Source organism: Pygoscelis adeliae, unplaced genomic scaffold (genome assembly GCF_000699105.1).
Source record: "Pygoscelis adeliae isolate BGI_AS28 unplaced genomic scaffold, ASM69910v1 Scaffold365, whole genome shotgun sequence".
Taxonomy (NCBI): domain Eukaryota; kingdom Metazoa; phylum Chordata; class Aves; order Sphenisciformes; family Spheniscidae; genus Pygoscelis; species Pygoscelis adeliae.
The window spans coordinates 624088-643632 of NW_008824783.1; the positions used below are offsets into that span (position 1 = coordinate 624088).

At 44.0% G+C, this 19545-nt stretch overlaps 1 protein-coding gene across 1 annotated transcript in view; it reads left to right on the top strand.

Annotated features, from left to right (window-relative positions):
* The window catches only part of CSNK1G1 (casein kinase 1, gamma 1), a 91522-nt gene that overhangs the window by 10746 nt on the left and 61231 nt on the right, over window positions 1-19545 (top strand). Inside the window, exon 2 of the mRNA XM_009323852.1 lies at window positions 17631-18046. Within this exon, the coding sequence (XP_009322127.1) occupies window positions 17869-18046 (178 nt within the window). The 5' untranslated portion in view covers window positions 17631-17868. The remainder of the gene's footprint in view (window positions 1-17630; window positions 18047-19545) is intronic.

Sequence of the window (19545 nt, forward strand, 5' to 3'; positions counted from 1 at the left end):
CAGTGTTTCAGACTCGTAGGGTGCTGTAGAGGACTTGTGAAGCCATTTTGGGATTCACCTGAAGGTGGGCCACTAGGAAAAGTGGATAGAAAATGTTACTGGGAGAGACCGATGGCTCTGAGAAAGGTTTGCCTACTGTTTACTTCCCTCAGGTCTTGAGAAATCTGGAGGTAAATGCCTAATTGTTTCACTTCTATGGTTTTGGAGGTTTTTCTCATCACCTTGAATCCTCTTTCTGTGCTTCAGCACTTGCAGTTGCTTGAATATTAAACATGTCACCATGTATCTAAGCTACTATAAGATCAAAACCAGAAGCAGAGTACATATGGAGCTTTGACTCGCACCCAAACTCTGTGGTTGTACTGTCGTAAATAGATCTGTGAAAGCTGTTTTTGAGCGGTGCGTGGATGCTTAGTCTCACTGATTGCTTTCCTGGGGAAAAAACCACCACCAGGAAAACTAAAACTTATTAATTGATACGATATGTATCTGATCAGCACATAGATCAGGTACAAGCTGCTTTCTTATATGTATACATGAATTGGAAAAATTGTTGTACGGTATAACTTGACCTTTCCTTAAAACAACCAAAACCCCCCTGCTAACATACACCTACCACAGTAATCCAGGAAATAATTCCTGTAAAAGGCTGTAAAATCTTAATCCTTTCACTTCCTCAGCATGCGAGTGTGTGAGAGGTCAGAGGAGATGCAGGCATTGTCACTTATATTTGATAGCATTTCAGGGGAAACCAAAAGAGTCTGGGCAGTAATTAAGCTAACTCCTATGCAGTTGAACCGGTGGTGAACAGCCCCACTAACGAGCACTGGTTTGCTGGTCGCTGCAACTCAGCTGTGCTCAGACAAACTGCTCCTGGAATGGGCATCTTCTGTTTCCTTTCAGAAATCCTTTGGTCTGAGAGGTCCTCTGCTGCATTTGCATGTGTGCCCTGTGGAAGAAGAGCAGATAAGCTTCAGATAGGGACTGTCCTACTTGCTTCCTAGCCAGCTGACAGGTAATGGTAAGTGACTTCTAAAGGCAAATACATGGTCACTGTCATCTTCTCTTCCTCGAGTAGCAGCAGAGGTTTGCGATGTTGTAGTAAATCACTTAGAGTGCAGGCAATGAAGCGAGGTCCCCTGGGGAGGTTGTGGCAGCTGTTGGACATCTGACTGGTACTTGTAGATGTGGTCAAGCAATGATCCATCACAAACAAGGGTCTGACTATGTTTAGGTAGGCTGTTCCCTTTTCCATGTGCGGCTTCACCTTGTCCTGAGATACGTCCTGTAGAGGGATGATGGCCAGACCACCATGGTTGAGAGTTTATTTTCCATTTTCATGTTGAGTCTTCAGATGCTGTGAAGTCCATTTTTTGGCATTTCCTTTAAAAGGCAGCAGATGTCAGATTGTCCTCCGTGCTCTTCTCTCCTAAACTTTCTTCTACAACTGAATGAGAATCAAATTGGTGCAGTTTTGTGATGAAGCAGTATTCTTCCAGTTCTTGTTCTTGCATATCAATGCAAATGTCACTTAGAAAAAGAAAAGACCTTTCTGATGTAGATGTCTAAGTTGGCCACGCTAAAATGTATCGAGTTTCAATTTTTGGGGGGATGCTCTCTTTGAGGACATAGTGCTGGTCCTGTGAACAAGGACACTGATTCACCTCAAATGAGCTCTGGAGGCCACAGGTTCAAAAAGAATAGTAGATACCTCACTTGATGCAAGCTGTAGAGCACCGTTCTGTGAGCCATGGGTACCAGAAGGCTACATAGATTCAGAAAGAAGCAGGACAAGTCATTCAAGTGGGGAAAATCAGTCCAGCATCATTGCAGTAGTATCACTGCAGGTCGTGAAACGGTCTTCAAGTCTTTAGCTCTGATACAGAGCGTTGCTGTGTATTTCCCGTGCTGCTGTGGTCTTGGCTGGATGTTGCTACCGGCCACCTAAGATGGGGTATTGTGCCAAATGCACCCTCTGTGTGTCTTGGTGTGTTTGCTCATGCTCTTATTGCACCTGCACTTTCATGGCATGAATTTCTTCTGAAAAACCTCAAATGTCCTTGTGCCACCTGCCGGTTCTTACAATCTGACTGAGAGGACTAAGCTGTAAATGGCATGAATTTTCTTTCGCATGCGGTGATTCAAAGGGATGTTTTGTAGCTGACTATGGAGCCATTATCAGGTTTCAAACCACAAAAGATGACTCTTGAAAAGTGCCTGATGTACAGGCAAATACTGGGCGTTGTATATAGATGCTATCAAGCGGTGCTGTCTTTCCTTGTGGAAGAACTGCCTTATAGGCTAAAGAATTGGGCTTGTTTTTCAGCTTTCTCAAGGTTATATTGTTTGTGTGAAAGGGGAACGGGCACTGTAATGAAGTAATTAATCTTGAAAATATGGTTTAAAGATAGTGCCTAAAGGTGATCTGTAGTTGCAGCAGGCAGGGTTTCAGCAATGAATTCTTAGAGGCTCAGCTGTTTCTTAACTGAAGATCTGGTGGTGGGGATGGATTTGGATGGGAGGTTGGTGCCTTTCAGAGGACACAAAGACACTTGGTAGTGTAAATACTCTGCCTTCTCCCATGGTTAGGAGGTAAGTCCCTGCATGGAACAAAAAAACCCCACTTTTTGTTTTAGATCACGATATTAAAGCTAATAGGGTGGAATAAGGTGTCGTCTCTCTGCTCAACAAGATTGGTGCTTGTGAAATAAATGCTAAAGCTCAAAGTGAAGAAATCTGCCAGCCATAACTAGTCCAAGGCCATGTGTTGCAGGGCAAAGGAATGTTATCATCAGGATGTGCTTTCCTTGGCTACAAATCTATGTGAGTACCTGTGTTGCATCTCTACTTCATTTAAAAAGATAAACTTAACTCTTAAGTCTAGATGAGTGTGAAAGGGTAGAACAAATAGCTTTCTCCTCCAACTTCTGGAACCAAGGACTTCCTCTGATAGTTGCTCCTTGCTTACTGTTTATTTATTTGCTGGGCGTTGGCTTCAGTTTCTCCTGTTGCTAATCCAGGGGAAGCCATAAGGTGTCTTCTAATCTCTTTGCACCAAACTCATCTGAGTTGCCTTAATCTTATCACAGGGACTGGTTTTGGTTCTTGAGAAATCCTTAGGCTTCTCTCTGCAGTGTCACTAATTCTTACGTCATTATAGGATGGGAAATACAGTAGCACGGAGCTGCGCTTACTATAGCTTCTTCTGTTTCCGTGTGTTCTTAAACCTTCATTTATATGAAGCTGACTTGCTAGCCAGCTTCAGTTTGAAATATCTGCCAAATGCTCACTCTCACTTGTTGAATAGCAAGCAAGCTTATATGGTTACCGGTGTGTTTACTTTATATATGAAGAACAACAGCAAAGGTAACTGGTACTGTATGCTTTGGGAGGAAGGTTGCACCCATAAGGATGTCTTAGCTCAGACAGAAATACCCATGCTTTGCCCCAGTGTCTCTTGAATGCTGATCCTGTAACGGAGGGAATAAATGACTTGAACAGCTTCAGAAATGTGGTTTCAGTGTTCGGATAATCCAGTATCTAATAAGACCCAAGTTGTGAAGCTTTTCTTGTGGACAGGGATGAGCAACTCCTCTCTCATGTGTGTTCCTTTGTGTTACACTGCATAACTGAGCTTGTGCTTCATTATTTTCCTTGGTGAGGGAACACATGTGGATCGCTCTCCTCTGGCTTTATCATAATAGCCGGAGAAATTTAAGGTCTTTGAATTCTTTGTCAAATGGGATTGAAACACATGAATAGGTTAGAAGCTTGCAAAACAGGGATACCAACATAGCTAAGGCCAACATGTAAGTCTAATTCCTTGAGGAATGGAGCAAAATATTTCTTTTTGTTAACCGCAAGACTTTACTCTTGTTCATGCTAGGTGGTATTTATAGCTTTAATGGTATGTGCCTTGCCTTTCCCTCCTAATAGATTGCTGGACCGCAAGTGGGTGGAAGATTTGTTTGGTTTGGCACAATATTTGCTTTACATAGGCACATCTCAAGTTTACAGCAAACAGAGGAGCCAGGCTGTGAACTGTGCAAAGTCCTTAACACGAGGGAAAGGAGAGAAGTGGGAAAAGCTGTCGTGTAAAATTACCTCTCTGAAACTGCAACATCTCCTCTTCAGCTTGTTTCCCCTGCTAACTTGCATGCCGTTTCCTTAAGCCGACATTGCTCCATCAAATTCAATGTGAGCTTGAACGCTTGTCTCAGTGCTGCTTGTTCTGCTGCTCGCAGCCAAACCGAAACGTGCTGTAGGTGGGCGTCCAGTATCCTCGCTTTGGGTGTTGAATAACTTCAGTGGTGATCCTCTTCTGGCACTGGGGAGTTCAAATCTCAATGGAAGTAACCAAAAAGGCAAGATGACCTGGAAAAAAGGTAGCCGGAGTGTTCACTTACTACCCAAGTACTGTTTCTTGATCTGAAGAACAAGCATCAGGTGGTGGGACGGTGCTGAGATGCGGATAGAGGGTTATCAGTAGCAGCAGCAGAGGTTGGCATGAATTAAATCCACCACCATGACCTTAGCACAGTGGCATTGCCGAATACATCTGGCTTTGATAATGAAAATAAACACACTGCGGAAGCTGGATGTTGCTTTGGAACTGTTGTTTACAGCTGAAAAATGGGGCTGCTTCATGTGTGCAGGGTCATCAAGCGGCCCTGCTGCATGGGACTGGGTCTGGGCTCTTGGTGGGGGGGACACTGTCACTGCCTGCGTTCAGGTTGCCTTTTTGTGGAGGTGGAGGACTATCTGGTTTTCCTTGTGGATTGCCAGATATCTGTGCTGGCATTAACAGCTTCTCGCATCTTGGGCAGGTTCTCCATCACCTGGCACAAAGGCGGGGTGATGTCTGGCCACATCAGGATAAGAGTGTGCATGAGGAAGGGATGGTGATATCTCCTAAGCAGGCTGATCCTTTGCAAATTTAAATTTGTCTGATTACTGTGTACTTAAGGGGGGAAATTTGAGCTTGATGGTGTGTGAAGGCAAACGCTGTCAGCTGGAAGGGTACAGTCAAAAGAAACCTCCAGAGCTTATCTCAAGACTGTCCCCGTGAGAAGCCGGAGAGTATTTGTTGCCGTCTCTTATGCTGCTCGTGCCACCCAGATGTGTCCCGGTGTGCTGGATGGTTTTACGTGGGATGCCAACGTGGGGAGGCTGCCTCTCCTGATGCTGCTCTAGCTGACGTGGCACATGGATCTCATCTCGGCAAGCAGTGTGGGTGATTTGTACAAAGGAACTGCATCTTGTGAAGCATGAGTAGAAAAATGACGGGTGTGGGACGGTGCTTGCTAATAAATCTGGAAGAAGCTAAAACACCCATCCAGCACGTGAAGACTTTTAAGCCACTGTCAACTTGCTACCTTCAGATTTGAGGAAGAAAAAAACCCCACAAAACCAACCAACAACAGAAACCTTCAAGTATTACAATTTTTTAAAGCTGTGTAGCTTGCTCTCTGGAGTATCGGTGGCTTTTGCTTGGCTTTCCACTGCGGGCTGGTGATATGGGCTGCTTCCTTGCCATATCAAGGAAATAACTGGGCACAAACATTTACTTTCTGTGAACAAATGCAACTGTCTAACTGTGTATCTTGGGATTATTATGCCTAATTGCTCTGCCGAGGAAGTGCAGGGTTTTTATGGAGCTTATGATGTTTGTGTGGGTGTAGCCTATCTTGCCACTTGCGGGCACAGAACGAAACCAGTAACCAAGCCTGTACCTTGCACCGGGGAGGAGGCAGCTCATAGCTGCCAGCAAAACGAGTGACCTTTGCTTTGTTTAGAAATAAATAAGAATAAAATAAATAAAAATAAAAAAAGGCAAGAGACAGGATTATTTCACAGAACTATCGCAGAGCTCCTAAGCATCTTTTGGCCCTCCTGCAAGGGGGCTGTACTTCTCCAGCGGGTGTTTTGCTTGGTCTGCTTGGCATCTTTCAATCGCGTAGGCTATTCGGATCAATCTCTTCTGACAGCTGAACTGCTTCATAAGGATACGCAGTTGGGAGCTCTGAAAAAGGAGGAATCTTAAATCTCAGAGAGAAAGGAAAAAGTTGTTCTTTATATGCTGTAAGGATGCTACCCTGTAGGATAGGTAGGGGTTTTTTTGACAGCTTGTTTTGGGTCTGTAGCACAGCTGCAGTGCTGACTTCATGGAGTTCGTATAATCCCATAATGGGAAGGGAAGACAAATCACTGCAGCAGGTTTCAGGCTTTGAGTGTAAAAAAAGTGAGCCTTAAATATTTAAGCTCTGTCAGTTTTTAATGGAAGTAAGCTGTGCCAGTGAAAACCTTACCCTACAAAAAATAGTGGGGTGGGAGAGACTGAAGCGATGGCGGGGAATCGGGGTGCTGGCAGCTGCTGCCCTTTCTTGGTAGCAGCTTTGAGATTTGTTTGCTTAGGCTGAAGCAATGTATTTATTAAGCCCAAATGAGCAGGATTTATTATCCGGGAGTCTTGGTTCTTAACCTTTTCAGCTACCTTGTGCTCTTTAACCTCTGCACGTGGTTGCAAGGTTTGTCACCCTTGTTTGACGGCACTTTGCCTCCACATAAACAGCACATTAAAGGCTGCGGGAGATTTCTCTCTGTATATAGGTCTCGGGTACATAGCTTCCTCTTTGAGACATAGTTTAGTTGCAAGCAAAATATGTAGGTAATGTCAGTTGAATTCCTGCCAAACGTCTAATTATATGAAGTGACAGCATGGTCTGATCCTCTGTCCCGTGACTGCCGGAAAAGGCAGTATCTTCAAGTAAGGAGAAGGTGAAGTTCAGGCATCAAAACAAACAGACACACACATTAAATTATTAAGTATCAAGTTTTCTTGTGTTTCCTCTTAATACACTACTTGTCTCTCCTTTTTGGCATCACCATTGCTATTTATTTTTTTTAAGAGATGCTGATATTCCAGCTCACCATCTCTTACATCACTGTGCTTCCGACTTTTTTAACAAGCTCTTACGAGGAGTTTCTGGTGATGAGCAACCTGGAGCCAGGGGCCAAGTCAAGTCTGTTGGGCAATGGCTTGGGTTGGAGTCATGCGAACTTGGCAGGGATGTCTGCTTCCCCATTTTCTATGGGGCGTATGGGCTTTCCCTGCCAGTCCAGGTCTTAAAGTTTAGCTACACAGGCTGCACAGAGTATGCTTGTGACTTTTATCCACCTAAACTGTTGGTTTTGGTCATGTCCCCTCATATGGTTCTCTTTTTGTCCTCTCTTCATATGAGGCTGTGCTGTGGTGAAGAACAACTTCTTCAGTTTCCATGGTGCTGAATATTGCCCCACAGTAGGACACGAAACATGTAGTCTCTCTTACAGCCAAATTTGCTTTGGCTGATTGCTGGTATTCATCCCTGGAGGACACACCTAAACTGGGATGAATCTTGCCTGATTTATGGTGTGTGTTGGCGCTCAGAGCCTAAATCCTTGCACTGAATTAAGTACTTGCATAAAACTCCCTTCTGAGGAAATAGGAGCACCTATTTCTGATGCACCTTCATAACTTCATTCTGTTTGCGTGGAAGTGGTATTTTCTCTAAGGCTTTGTTGCTTCGTGTAGTGGACACTTGGACCGAGAGCCCTTACACCCCTATTTAGGTCTCAGTGTTGCGAGAGGCCAGACTAGCTTTCCTCTGTCTCCTGAGCCATCAGGTGCCAATGCTCAGCAGCATCACCATGATGTTTTACACTGACAAGACACAGCACATGCAGTATTTTGATCTTTGCAGCTATGTTGTGGACATCGTATTAATCAGCATGTAGATAATATTAAGCAGAGGGTGCACTGCTGCTTCAGACTACTAGCAAGCATCATCCCAGGTCTCTACTTAACTTGGTTGTAGGGGCTGAGATCCTGAGTCTGACTAGCCATGTCTGAAGCTCTTTTTAGGAGATATGAGCCTTGGCAGAAGTTTGGTGTCCTTCTGATGTGAGGCAACCAAGAAACTGTTCTGCTTGTTTGTCCTCAGCTTTTTGAGGCATTCTGGGTATTGGTGGGACAGAGGAGAGGCAACCTGTTCCCATCAGGCAATCAGAAGCTGAGTTTGGGGACCCGGAGCTTTCCTCTCACGTTGGGGTACAGAGAGCCTACAGCTGAATCCCACTTCATTACTGTTTTGTAATGACGCTGTTTTCATTGATACTGGGTGGCACTCAACACGAATGTGTTCCTCCACAGGGGAAACAGGAACCTGATGAGTGCTTGCGTTCCTCTTGACACATGGCCAAATGCCTCTCAGCACCTCTTTGAATTAGTCAGGGCTGCCTGTCAGCTCGAGCTGGGTTTCACTAATGCAGCTTCTACCTACCCCTTGCTATCAAGGGGTCTTCAGTTTTCTTTGACCCTGTCTGTTCGAGTTCACAAGGACTTTTCTTCTAGTAAGAGGCTTTTTCCCCACCCCACACGAACACACCGTGAAAGCTGTGTTGGCTCTGAACTTGATACTTGCATTCCTTTCTGAAAGCAGAAAAGAGCACTTCATGGTTTGGATAGCGCAAAGGGGTTTTTTTTTGTGTTTAACCGCCAAATTTACCAGTCTTCTCAAACTCTCTGAGCCTGCCTGCAGTTCATCCTCCAGGCTTCTTTTCCTTGCTAGGCAGTGCACAGATAAAACAGTTGTAGACTGTTGAGGTGCATCTGTGTTAAATTATGCTATAAACCTGCAAAAGTGATATTGCTTCCAGTGATCCAAGCCTGCTCCAGAGCCCAAGCCGCAGTGGTGGTCTTGTCAAGGACTTTGCTCGTCGTTGATGCTAGTAACTGCAAACTAGCATCCATCAACCACCATGGAAGCACATGAATCTGCCTGATGTGAGTTATTCCTTGAAGATGCATGTGGCTGTCTAGAAGTCATCTCTTCTCTGGTAGGCTTTGCCCCTTTCTTCTACAATTCCATTGCCTGAAAAGAAGGGGGTAGTATAGGTATATCTGAGGCTCTCTTTTTGCTTTTAACCAACCTGGTATATTAAGATGAAAAAAATACAGGTATATGTGATGCCTGGGTATCAGAGAAGAGAACATCTGCAGGGTTCTCATCCTGCCCCAGGTCTGTTGCAGACCCTTTGCTACTACCAGTTTTTTTTCTCATTTCCCCTGTAGCATCCTCATAAATATCTATTTAAATATCTATTTCTGCTGGAACCTGATTTTACGTGGCCTTATGCAGCCTATTTTTGCAAGCAGAGATGGTATCCTAAACGTCGTGCTTTTTGCCAGTCTTTGAGAAGCCTTTCAAATGCTGGATTTTAAAGCTGGGGTTTGTTACTGTAATATCAAGAGGTAGATCTTAAAAACCTTTGTTGATGTGACAGTTCCTCCCGGAGCAGCGGCGCAGCAGGGGCTGCAGGACTCCTGGGGCTGCTGAGGATGCAGTGTTGGGGCTGGTGGTGTGCAGTCAGCTGTGTGGACTGAACACCTGCGTCGTTTGGAGGTGCTTGCTGCTGACAAATGGGGCTTTGGCATTCCGTCAGGCTTTTATGCAGGGGGACGTGTGTCTGACTTCTGCAGCAAGCCTCAGAAGATAGAGGGGAGCTGATCTGGCAGTTGCTCTTCAGTCTTTTCTCTTCCCAGCCTAAAAAAAAAAAATAAAAATATGCAGAGCTCAGGTTTCATTAGGGGATTTTTTTCATTTTATTTAAGCATTTAACTGTTCATTTAGCTGTTCCAGCATAATGCAACTCTTTATGAAGAGCACTGACCCTCTTTTTCTGGCAGATTATGGTCTGTAGTCCTTTGTTAAGCATATAGGAATATGTGTACATGGCTGCTGGCATATGTTTCACTTGAACATGATTGGGGAAGTCAATGAATCTAGCTTGCATCGCACAAACCATTTCCCTGAAAAATGGTCTATTTTTTGTTTTGACTATCTTCGTGTGGTAGAACTAAACTACTAACTAAATTACTTTTTCCCTCCCTAACATTCCTGGCTTTCATGCTATGCTTATGTAGAGGGTATCGAGAACAAAGTTCAGGAACAAACTTACAGAATGGGTGCTTGGATCGGTGAAACAATCAACCGAGACTTATTTGGAAAAGTAACTTAACACATTTAGTTGAGGATTATAATGTGTGTTAGCAGGTTCACAAGGTCTTCAAGGAAAAGGCTTCATGGAAGTTCACTTCCCTAGGATGGAAAATGGTATGAGTTCGTTTGGGTTCATCTGTTCCTGTAAAAACTGTGTAATTGTAGGATGTCAACTTGACAGTCTTGTGGATTCATGAGTAACCAATGAGTGTAGTGACTCCCAGTTGTCCATCCTTCTCCCTTCCCACCAATTTAGACTTAAATACTGTTTGTATGCCTCATCTTGTAAGGCATTTTTTTCTGCCTGCGAAGCGCTGGACAAAACTAAATGCACAAGCTGAAGATTAAATTGTTGGGTCAAATGATTCAACAGAAGCAACTCATAATGTTTAAAAGGCATCTGTAGTCTTCAAGGTTGGAAAGAACCTCCCAAGTGTGGGACATCTGACCTGACGTGCACCTGCTTTGCCATAGTCTGCAGCAGCTTTGTTGATGCTGTTACCAGCTTTAAACTGCAACAGAGAATTTTGACCTACTTTTTCAGTTTTTCTGTTGTTTTGCACAACATTGAGGACACTGAAACCAGGTCAGTCTAGTGCTGTTTGGGAAAGCACAGATAAATGCTGATCTGGAGGTGCTACTAGGATACAGGCAGGTAGTTGAAATACACTCCCATAATAGGAAGCTTATTGGGGGAGTATCTCTTAGTAGAAGATAGGTAACCTCTAGGTAACCAGAAAGCTCTTGAGAGAAAAAGGAAAAAAAAAAAAAGTATATTTCTCATGGCTGAGTGGAGAGAGCATTCAGCCTCTGCACCCTCCCTTCCTACTAGCTTGTGTAGATAGCCAAGCACCAGAGCAGGATCCTCTTCCAGGTTAGACCAAGATAGGATATTTGCTTATCTGTTGATTTTTGTCCTTAGGAACAGGGCAGTTCTCGTTAAGTCTTTTATTTTCTTGTTACTAGAACAGCAACTTTACCAGAAGTGAATAAGGGGGTGGCTTTGGAAAAAGACGTTTTTGTTGGGGCCAGTTGGAAAGTAGCATTGGGCAGAAGCAGGACAAGAAGTGGAACGTCATGGAAGGGAAGAGATGATGTGGTGGGATGAGAAGGCATGAAGGGACCTGAAGCCAATGGAGATGTGTGTCCATGTAGAAGAGAGCAGAGCTGTAAGCGAAAGGTTTACTAATCGCATTGTAATATAGGAAGAGCATTGACACCTAGGAAGCTGCTAATGTATGCAGTGAAGCAGAGGACACAAAGCCAGCTTGTTCCTCTAAACTTAAGGGTGTCAGCTAATAAAATGAGTTGGCAGATGCTGAGAATGTGAGTGAACACATCATGTGTCCTGGTTTCAAAATATTCTTCATTACCTGCATCCTGGCTGTTACACCGTTTCCAGAGGGTGAACAGTTTGTCCCAATCTGTGGCAAAGCAAGCGAAGTTTTCTGCTGCTGAAGGCTCTACTTTTTACACAGAATGAGGGTGGAAGCTGGTGATCTCATATCCGTATGCTTATAACATGTCAGTTGGGAGCCCTGGAGGATTTTATAGTCTTTGAAGTCATGTGGGAAGTAGCAGATCTTGTCTGGAAAGCACTCCCTAGATCAAGAGACTTAGCAAAAGTATTACACAGGCACCTGGGGTGGATGTTGGAAAATACAGTGAGAAGACATGTGCCTTGTCCTAAAGCAACGATCTCGGAGTTGCTTTGAGAAATTGAGTTCCTTTTTCTGTAGAGAGCGGGATGAGATCACCCATCTTAAAAGAAAATGGGGCTTTCTTGAAGGTCTCTTCTTAAAAGAAGGAAGAAGGAATTGTAGGGCTGAACTACTTCTGCTTGTTAGGGTGGTGATCCGTCCACCAAGCATTTCCAGTTGGATTTCTAGCACGTTTTGACTCCTTCGTGAATCAGAAACACACACAGACCTGGATCAGGTCTGCTTGATTTGATTTGAAGATAGGGGGGTTCATTTGTAATTTCAGTTTGGACATTTTCTGAAATTGTGCCACAAAACAAGACTTTGACAGCTTTTGTTCTTATCTTGGAAGGGTCTCCAGCGTATCTCAAGTAGGTCAAAGAAATTTTCAGTGCAAGGGAAGCGAGCTTTTCCTTTGAAGGGTAGGAATAAGGATTGCTCTGGCTTTTTCACACCAGTCTCTCTGTTTGCGTTGTCCTTTACTTCTGCTGCTTTCAAACTTAAGGACTTAATTGAGAAAACTGGCTGTCTGTGAGCAATGTCTCTGTGCTGTAAGGAGTGCTCGGTAAGCGATAAACCTTCCTTCATGCTGGACTGTGCTACGAATCACAACGCGAACGGCAGCTGCCTTTGACACTGCCTAGAAGCTGGTTTGTAGCTCTAGCGCTGCGGTTTTATTGATGGAGGTGAGGTTGTGATTTAGATCTCGGGTCCTAAGTGTTCTGAAGTGTGTAGGATACAAGGTTGTTTTTTTTTATTTAGCTAACTGTGCTTTAAGTAATTTCCTTTCAAGCCTGTATCTTTCATTAAATAACTGTTCCTGTGCCTCCAACTATATTGTAGTGAAATGAATACTGGAATTGGACTGAGTCACCATTAGGGAAATATCTTCATGCAGCTTTGTTTAAATGCAAGTAACTTTCAAGAGCAATCTTGCTGAGTGGGTGGAAAGGTAGGAAGGAAAATCGTTATGAAAAAACTTTGAATCGTGGCAGGAAATAGTCCTGGTGTTCTGAGTAGTCTTTAAATATTAATGCGACTGACTTCAAATTACAGTCTACTCTTCATTCTTCTGCCACTCTTCTTCCAAAGCCAAGCGCTTTGTTAGTCTTCAAAAGCCATATTTGATGCCATATTTACTACAGTTGTTTTTAGTATGTGGTAACAATAGTGAAAGATCTTTGTGCGATTTGGTGTACCAACAGCTGGGATCTGCTCGTAGGGTTGGCCGTAATAAAGAGGTTATCAAACGCTTGGTTCACTCATTCATTGCTGATCTGAATTCCTGTTTGCAGGAGGCTTTCAGCTGAGAGAGAGGATGTTTAGTGTTTGCAGACTGTCAGGCGTGACCTTTCCATCCTTCTCCCTGGGGAGACCTTATACGGATGGGGAACGGGGGAAGGATGGAGGCGTAGTAGCTTATAACCGTTAACATCTTATTTCCCTAGCCAGAAAATGTGTGGTGGAGCTCTGTACTTAATCTGCCTGAGAAGTATGGAGTTGCTTGTCCCATCTGAGATGCACTGAGCAAGATGGTGTAAGTGTCAAACCAAACAGTATATTTCTGATGTTGGATCTGAAACTTGGCACACGGGGCTTGAGCTGAGTTCAGACTTTAGTCTGGAGGAGGGGGAAACTGTACTGAGGCTCAGGAGGGCTTGTGCTTGCAAGAGGCTTGAGCAGCCCTTAGAGGAATGATGTCCTTGTGTCATCGAGCACTGACAGAGCACCGCCTGACCTGCAGTCGCTGAAGGTCAAGGCCAACTCATATCAACCGTTGGAAACATCTTAAATTGTGCGCCTTTACCTTTTGGTGGCTTTCAGCCCCATTTCATCATAGCTGGTAAAACGCTTTTCTATAACCATGCTGTCTTGTGCCAGCAGGTAGCCAAACAACTTTGAGAAGATCTGCACCTAGGCGTCAGGTTCTGCTGCAGAACAACCTCACTATCTGGATCCATCTACTCTGCAGGTTGAAAGCTGGTAGTACTTCATGGCAGAAGGAAGGTTAAACGGCTTCTGGCATCATGCAGGGAAACATTGTAGTGCGTTCTTAAACAGCCTGTCTCTTCCCAGTCCACCTCATGTTCATCAGGGTTGTTTAGAAACACTTTCCAGTGGTTTTAGCTTATATTGACTTTTCTTATGCTCTCTACTGGCCATGTAACTGTTAGCTGAATGAGCAAGAAAAAAAAACAAATCTGCTTGCAACTTTATAAAAATTGTATCATTCCTCCTTCCTGTGCTGTAATTGGTCGCTGTCGTGCAGATTTTGCCTCTTTCTTTCAGGGTTTTTAGCCCCCCTTCATGTAGTCCTTCACAGTAGCATCTTCTCAGTCTACGGAGCTGTGCTGCCCTTCATGTCTCACACAATGCTGTGCATTGTTTTTTGCAAGTGTAAACTGGGCAGGGTTTGTGCTCTTGCTAGAGACTTCTTTCTGTTACCCTTTTGTGAGGTCTGTAGTTGTTCCCCGTGGATTATCCAACCTTGATGAAAAGAATGGCTTTGGTCTCCAGGGAAAACAAATCCTCCTCTCTAGCTTTGGTGGGATCAAGTGCGTTTTCCAAAGTGCTACTTTTTTTATTCATAGAACTTCGCTCTTCTGCTCATCTTTCTTAGTGATCCAGCCCTAGAAGCACTCCATCATACTCACATTTGATTTCTGTTCAGCAATAAAATTCCTTAGTTTCAGTGACTGTCCTTTTGGGGTTTTTATGTTGTTTGTTTTGAAGCAAGTCTCTCCTCCCAGGACAGGTTGGGGTGGGGTCCAAGTGCTTTTCTGATATCTGATAGAACATCGTCATTGCTTCTGCAAGCTGGTTTCACAAAGCAAATACAACCGTGCTTGCGTCTACGCAAACAGCTCTGAGAAGCAGTGCTAACTCACCCCCTCAAAATGAACGCTGCAGCTGAAAGTATGTTGGGATGCCTGTGATGAAAAACCAGTTCATCCTGTTTGCCTGTAACGGATACTTCCTGCTTATCCATATTCAGTTTTAAGTATTAAATCTTGAATTAATTTGAGGTACAAGTAAAGCTTGGTAGTACTAAATACTGAATCTCTTGTATGTGAACATCTCCAACTCTTCTGTCTCTGGCTGGGCCAGCGGTGCTTAATCGTGAATGGTGTTTCACACGTGACTTAGTACCATGTTGGGAGCTTGACGCTGCAGTTTCTGAGTCGGAATGGCCAAACTGGTAGGATGGATGTGATACAGTGGTTCTTGGATGACCTGATGATTTTCAGACCTCCTGGATTTGCTGCAAACATGCTGTATGATGTTTTCTGCAGAGATCCACCTTTGTGCACAGCGACAACGAGAATTCATCTGCTTTTCATTTTAGAAAAGAGGGCTGCTGAGTCACGGGCTGGATGAAATATCCTGTGGGTTGTAATCTGTGCAACCTGAGCTAGGTTCTAAGCATTAGTATAAACTGTTAAAGATGGGTGGTTTTGTGGGATTGTTATGTTGCATGAAGCATCCTTTCGTGTGTATGGATGTTTCTTTACGCTATTATTCGTTCCTCAAGGTCTTCCTGATACACTGTGGAGGGACACAGCATCCTTCCTATGAAGATGGGAGTCTGTTTAGAGTCCTGCAAACTCCCTGTCTGATACAGAAGCCTGCAATAATATATGAACAAAAGTAGCAGAAAGCAATTGCAAAGTGATGTGCAAGTTGTGCATTCTCTGTATTTAATATTTGCGTTTTTTGCAGAAGTATTTAAAAAAAAAATCTAGGGAGGAAGCTCAAGCTGGGAAGAACTGTGCCGTCTTTGCACACACACAGAACTGCAAATGGAAATGGATAGAAAAGTTCAGAGTTGTGCTGAAGACGAGTTCAATATTCAGAAACTGGAATTTCCAACTGGTAGCTACCTGCATTTTCTGGATCTAGTGTGAATGGCTTCTGCCTTATATTACAGATACCTTAGATCAAAACAAAAGTTTCCAGAAATAATGGTATACCACAGTTGAAGGCTAGGGAAAGCATACTCGTATTTCAAAAGGGCTAATGCTTTTGTTCCCTGCCACTGGTTTGTGGATGGGTAATAATTCTTGTCTTTTATTCTTTGATAACTGGAAGTAGGTAGGTTAGCTTCATCTCATGAAACAAACAGAAGAAACCCTTGCTAAATCCTCTAAAAATGTATTGCTACAGGAGGACTGAGCCAATTGCCTCAGTAACTCTTGAACCCTTGTAAATATGGTTGTGTTTCTGGGCGTATCTGATAGTGTTTGATGGCTGATGTCATTCCACATTGACTCTTGTTTAGGTGGTTTCATTTAGCACTTCTCTGCTGACTTTGGAGGTATTTGCTAACTTCCGTGCAAACATTGAAGCCTCTGCGTACCTCCCTACAGCTGAAGTAGGACACAAACCCTGTTCCTAAAATTATTCAGGCACTCTTCCATTCACGTCTGGAAAATCGTGAGTGCAAGTGTCCTAAAGGAGTACAATCCAGTACGTATAGGTCCTGGGGTGTGGGGGATAGCTCCAGGTATGTTTATTCCAGTTCTTGCTTAAGAACTGCACCACGAACATCTCCAGAGTGTCCACATCTGCTGCTTAATACTGGTTCCCGATGCAGCGTCTGTACAGACAAAGCATGCTGCAACCTTTCCCTTCGTCCTGCTGATTGCTTGGGAAATGAGGGGAAGTTCACCCACCACCACCAGTACCTCTGGACTGTCCCATCAGGCCGCAATGGTCTGTTGTTACAGAGGCTTCAGAGTTTCATGTCTGAGTGGTAGGAATTTCTTCTGACCACAGCGGGGCTGAGCTGAATCATTTGGCTGCACTAACGATCCAGTGTGAGTTCACGTCCTAGGAAGGGTCTCATGGTGAGATGTCAATCTTCCCTGCGCTCCCTGGACTGCACTTGTGGAGCAGGACCTCCTGGGTCTGTACAGCTCCTGCCTCTCTTTTAGGCTGGTCCAGGGGCACAGAGGAACCGCTTGGCCTGCATGGGTTGAGAAGCATCTATTTCTTGTCCTCTTTTGACAGAGTTAGCAGACCGATGCTCCTGAGATGCACCAGTGCACTGTCTGGAGTAGTCCAGAGTTGCCTGCCCTTGGGGTTATGGTGGTGACAAGTTTGGACGCGCGGGAGGAAGGCGTACTTCAGTTTCTCTGGGAGAACTGTCAGGCTTTCTTTGCCAGTCATGAATGTAAGCTGCTGGAGATGATCTTGGCCCTTGAGTCCCCCACCCAATTCCATTAAAATGTCTGTTTTTCCAAAACATCTTTTTTTTTTTTGGCAACTAAATCATGTTAGTAACGTTAACTGTACGTTGATACAGATTTCAGGAAACTTCTATATTTTTAAAAAATAATAAATCTTGCTTTGGCTACTAATTTTGGTCATCTCTGTAAGACAACAGTTTCAATTAGCAAATATATTTGAGGTCAACTTTAAAAGATGTAAAATGGAGGAGAATTTGACTTCCCAAGTGCTTCAATGTTTTCTTCTCTTGGCACCTTTCCTTTGCCACTTTTTATTTTTTGTCTGGCTTTTGTGTAATACTTTCTAAATGTATGACGTGAGAAGAAAACAAACTTTACACTTCACAGTTGCTTTAAAGATGGGACGTGATCTCCTTGCAGTTTCCACCTGATGCGCTGGTGTAATGGAAGTTGCTTTTGTTAGTATGTGCAGCCTGAGTCCTGATAACTCCAGTAGCAAGCAGTGGATGGGCAGCACTTAGATCTCTTTGTGACGTCGGGGCTTTTTATCAGAAAACTGTTAAGAAAATGGTAACGTTGCCGTAGAGCTGTTAATTTCCTCGAGGCCGGGAAAGTTCTGGACATTGGTCCTGCTGTACATTTCTTGCTTGGTAGTTTAAAATAATGATTTTTATTTCATGTATCCTTTTTCTTTTCCCCAGGTAAGAAACCAAAAGCAACTTGCCTTTATTGAGTTCTCAAGAACATAATCGACCCTTTGGTACATTATCAAGATGCATTAGGAAACTGGATACGGTGCCAAAAGAACTCCATGCGTTTCCATGACTCTCTTCGACCCTGACTCAGATACTTTTGGATATATATTTCTATTCTAAGGAGAAGAGTGCGTACTCCAATTCCTTTCTGCCAGCTTGCTGGCAGAGATATTTCCCTAAGATCATGGACCATCCTAATAGGGAAAAGGATGAAAGGCAGCGGACGACGAAAGGAATGCCAGGAAGGAGCGGGCATGGTTCTCGACCAAGCTCATCGGCGTCTTCTGGCGTTCTTATGGTGGGACCCAACTTCAGAGTGGGCAAGAAGATTGGGTGTGGGAACTTTGGAGAACTCAGACTAGGTAAGAAGTAACCGTTTTAGTGGACTGCATTATCCAGATTAGCATTTCACCACTGGAATATAAATACAGAAAAACTTACCCTGGCTTGAGAAATGCCTGTGCTTGTCTTGTTTCCCAAGTGTCGAGCTGCCTTACCTGAAGCTTCTGACTCAGAAGATGTAACTGTTAGCATTATTTTTATTTGCATAAAGTCAAAGCGAGTACACTGGAGAGGCCAAAGGTGCAAATTTTGAACAATCCCAACAATGAAGACTGTTCTCGGCACTGAATGTCTTGCCTAAGGTGAAAAAAAAATCTTCTTAACTGCCTGGATTGCTAAATCTTGCTCTCAGTTTCTTGTTCATAAGCTAGGGCGCCCTATTAAAGTAATGGGTGAGACTTTTCCCGGCACTCGGCCACATCTTCTCTATTCCACATCCCTCACTAACCTTGGTGCCCTAGTTTCAGCCCCGTCACCCGCTCCCTGATCTGTCCCATGTGTTTGACTCACTGGCTGGCAAAGAGCGGGGTGTGCCGACTGGCCATCTGGCTGCTGCCTCTCAGCCGCTGAACCGGCCCAGCAGCCCGTGATTTTTCGTGGTCTGTTGGTCTTCTAACCACATGTCTTGCAGCTGGTCGCCCAAACAGATGGCTATGCTAATGCTTCGTTTGTTCAGGATGACTTAAGAGCCCGATGCACTGCATCGGGCAGTGGTGCATCGGGCTCTTAAGTCATCCTAAACAAAAGATAGCTGTTTTTTAAATGAGGTGGGGGAAGCAGCCAGTGTTCTTAATTACATGCCCCTGAGCTCCCAGTACGTGGTTTTGGGGTAGTTGCTGTAGATCAGAAGCAGCACCTTGTGACGGTCTTGATCCCGACTTACTTAAAACGGTTGCGTTTCTCCTCTTCTGCTGGATGAATTGGATTGCTGTGGTAGTGAACTTGAGGGTGCTCAAGACAGGTTGGGCAGGATTTGCCCCAAATTTGGTACGTACTTAGAGTTGGAATAAAAATAATTTGTGCATCGGGCACAAGGGATGATAGATAAATCAATCAGGAAATCACTTCAGGTAACCAAAGGGTTACAACACATAACTACTGATAATATCTTTGTAGATTCCTGCTCAGAATCTATGTATCTTAGATTAATCTATGTAATCTTTCATTCTAAGGTTTGGTTATTGCATCTATGTGATGTGCCACTTCTCCACAGTGTGAAGATTAACCAGCTTGCTTATGATCTGTCTCAGTAAACAGGTAGTTTTGGTTTCAGCGTTACATCAGAGAAGGTTTATTGATTTGCAGGAACAGAGATAATGCTCCAAAGGTGGAGAGAAACTAAGGGCAGGGACAAAAACTCCCACCTTCATGAACATGAGCATAACTGGCAGCTGAAGATAAGTTTGGATCCTTACAGTACCATAACATGAATAGCTGTACTGCATTTTCAAAGCTCCCCCCCAACAGCAACTGTCACAATAGCAGGATCCCCATGGAGATGTTGAATTGCTTTGTATTT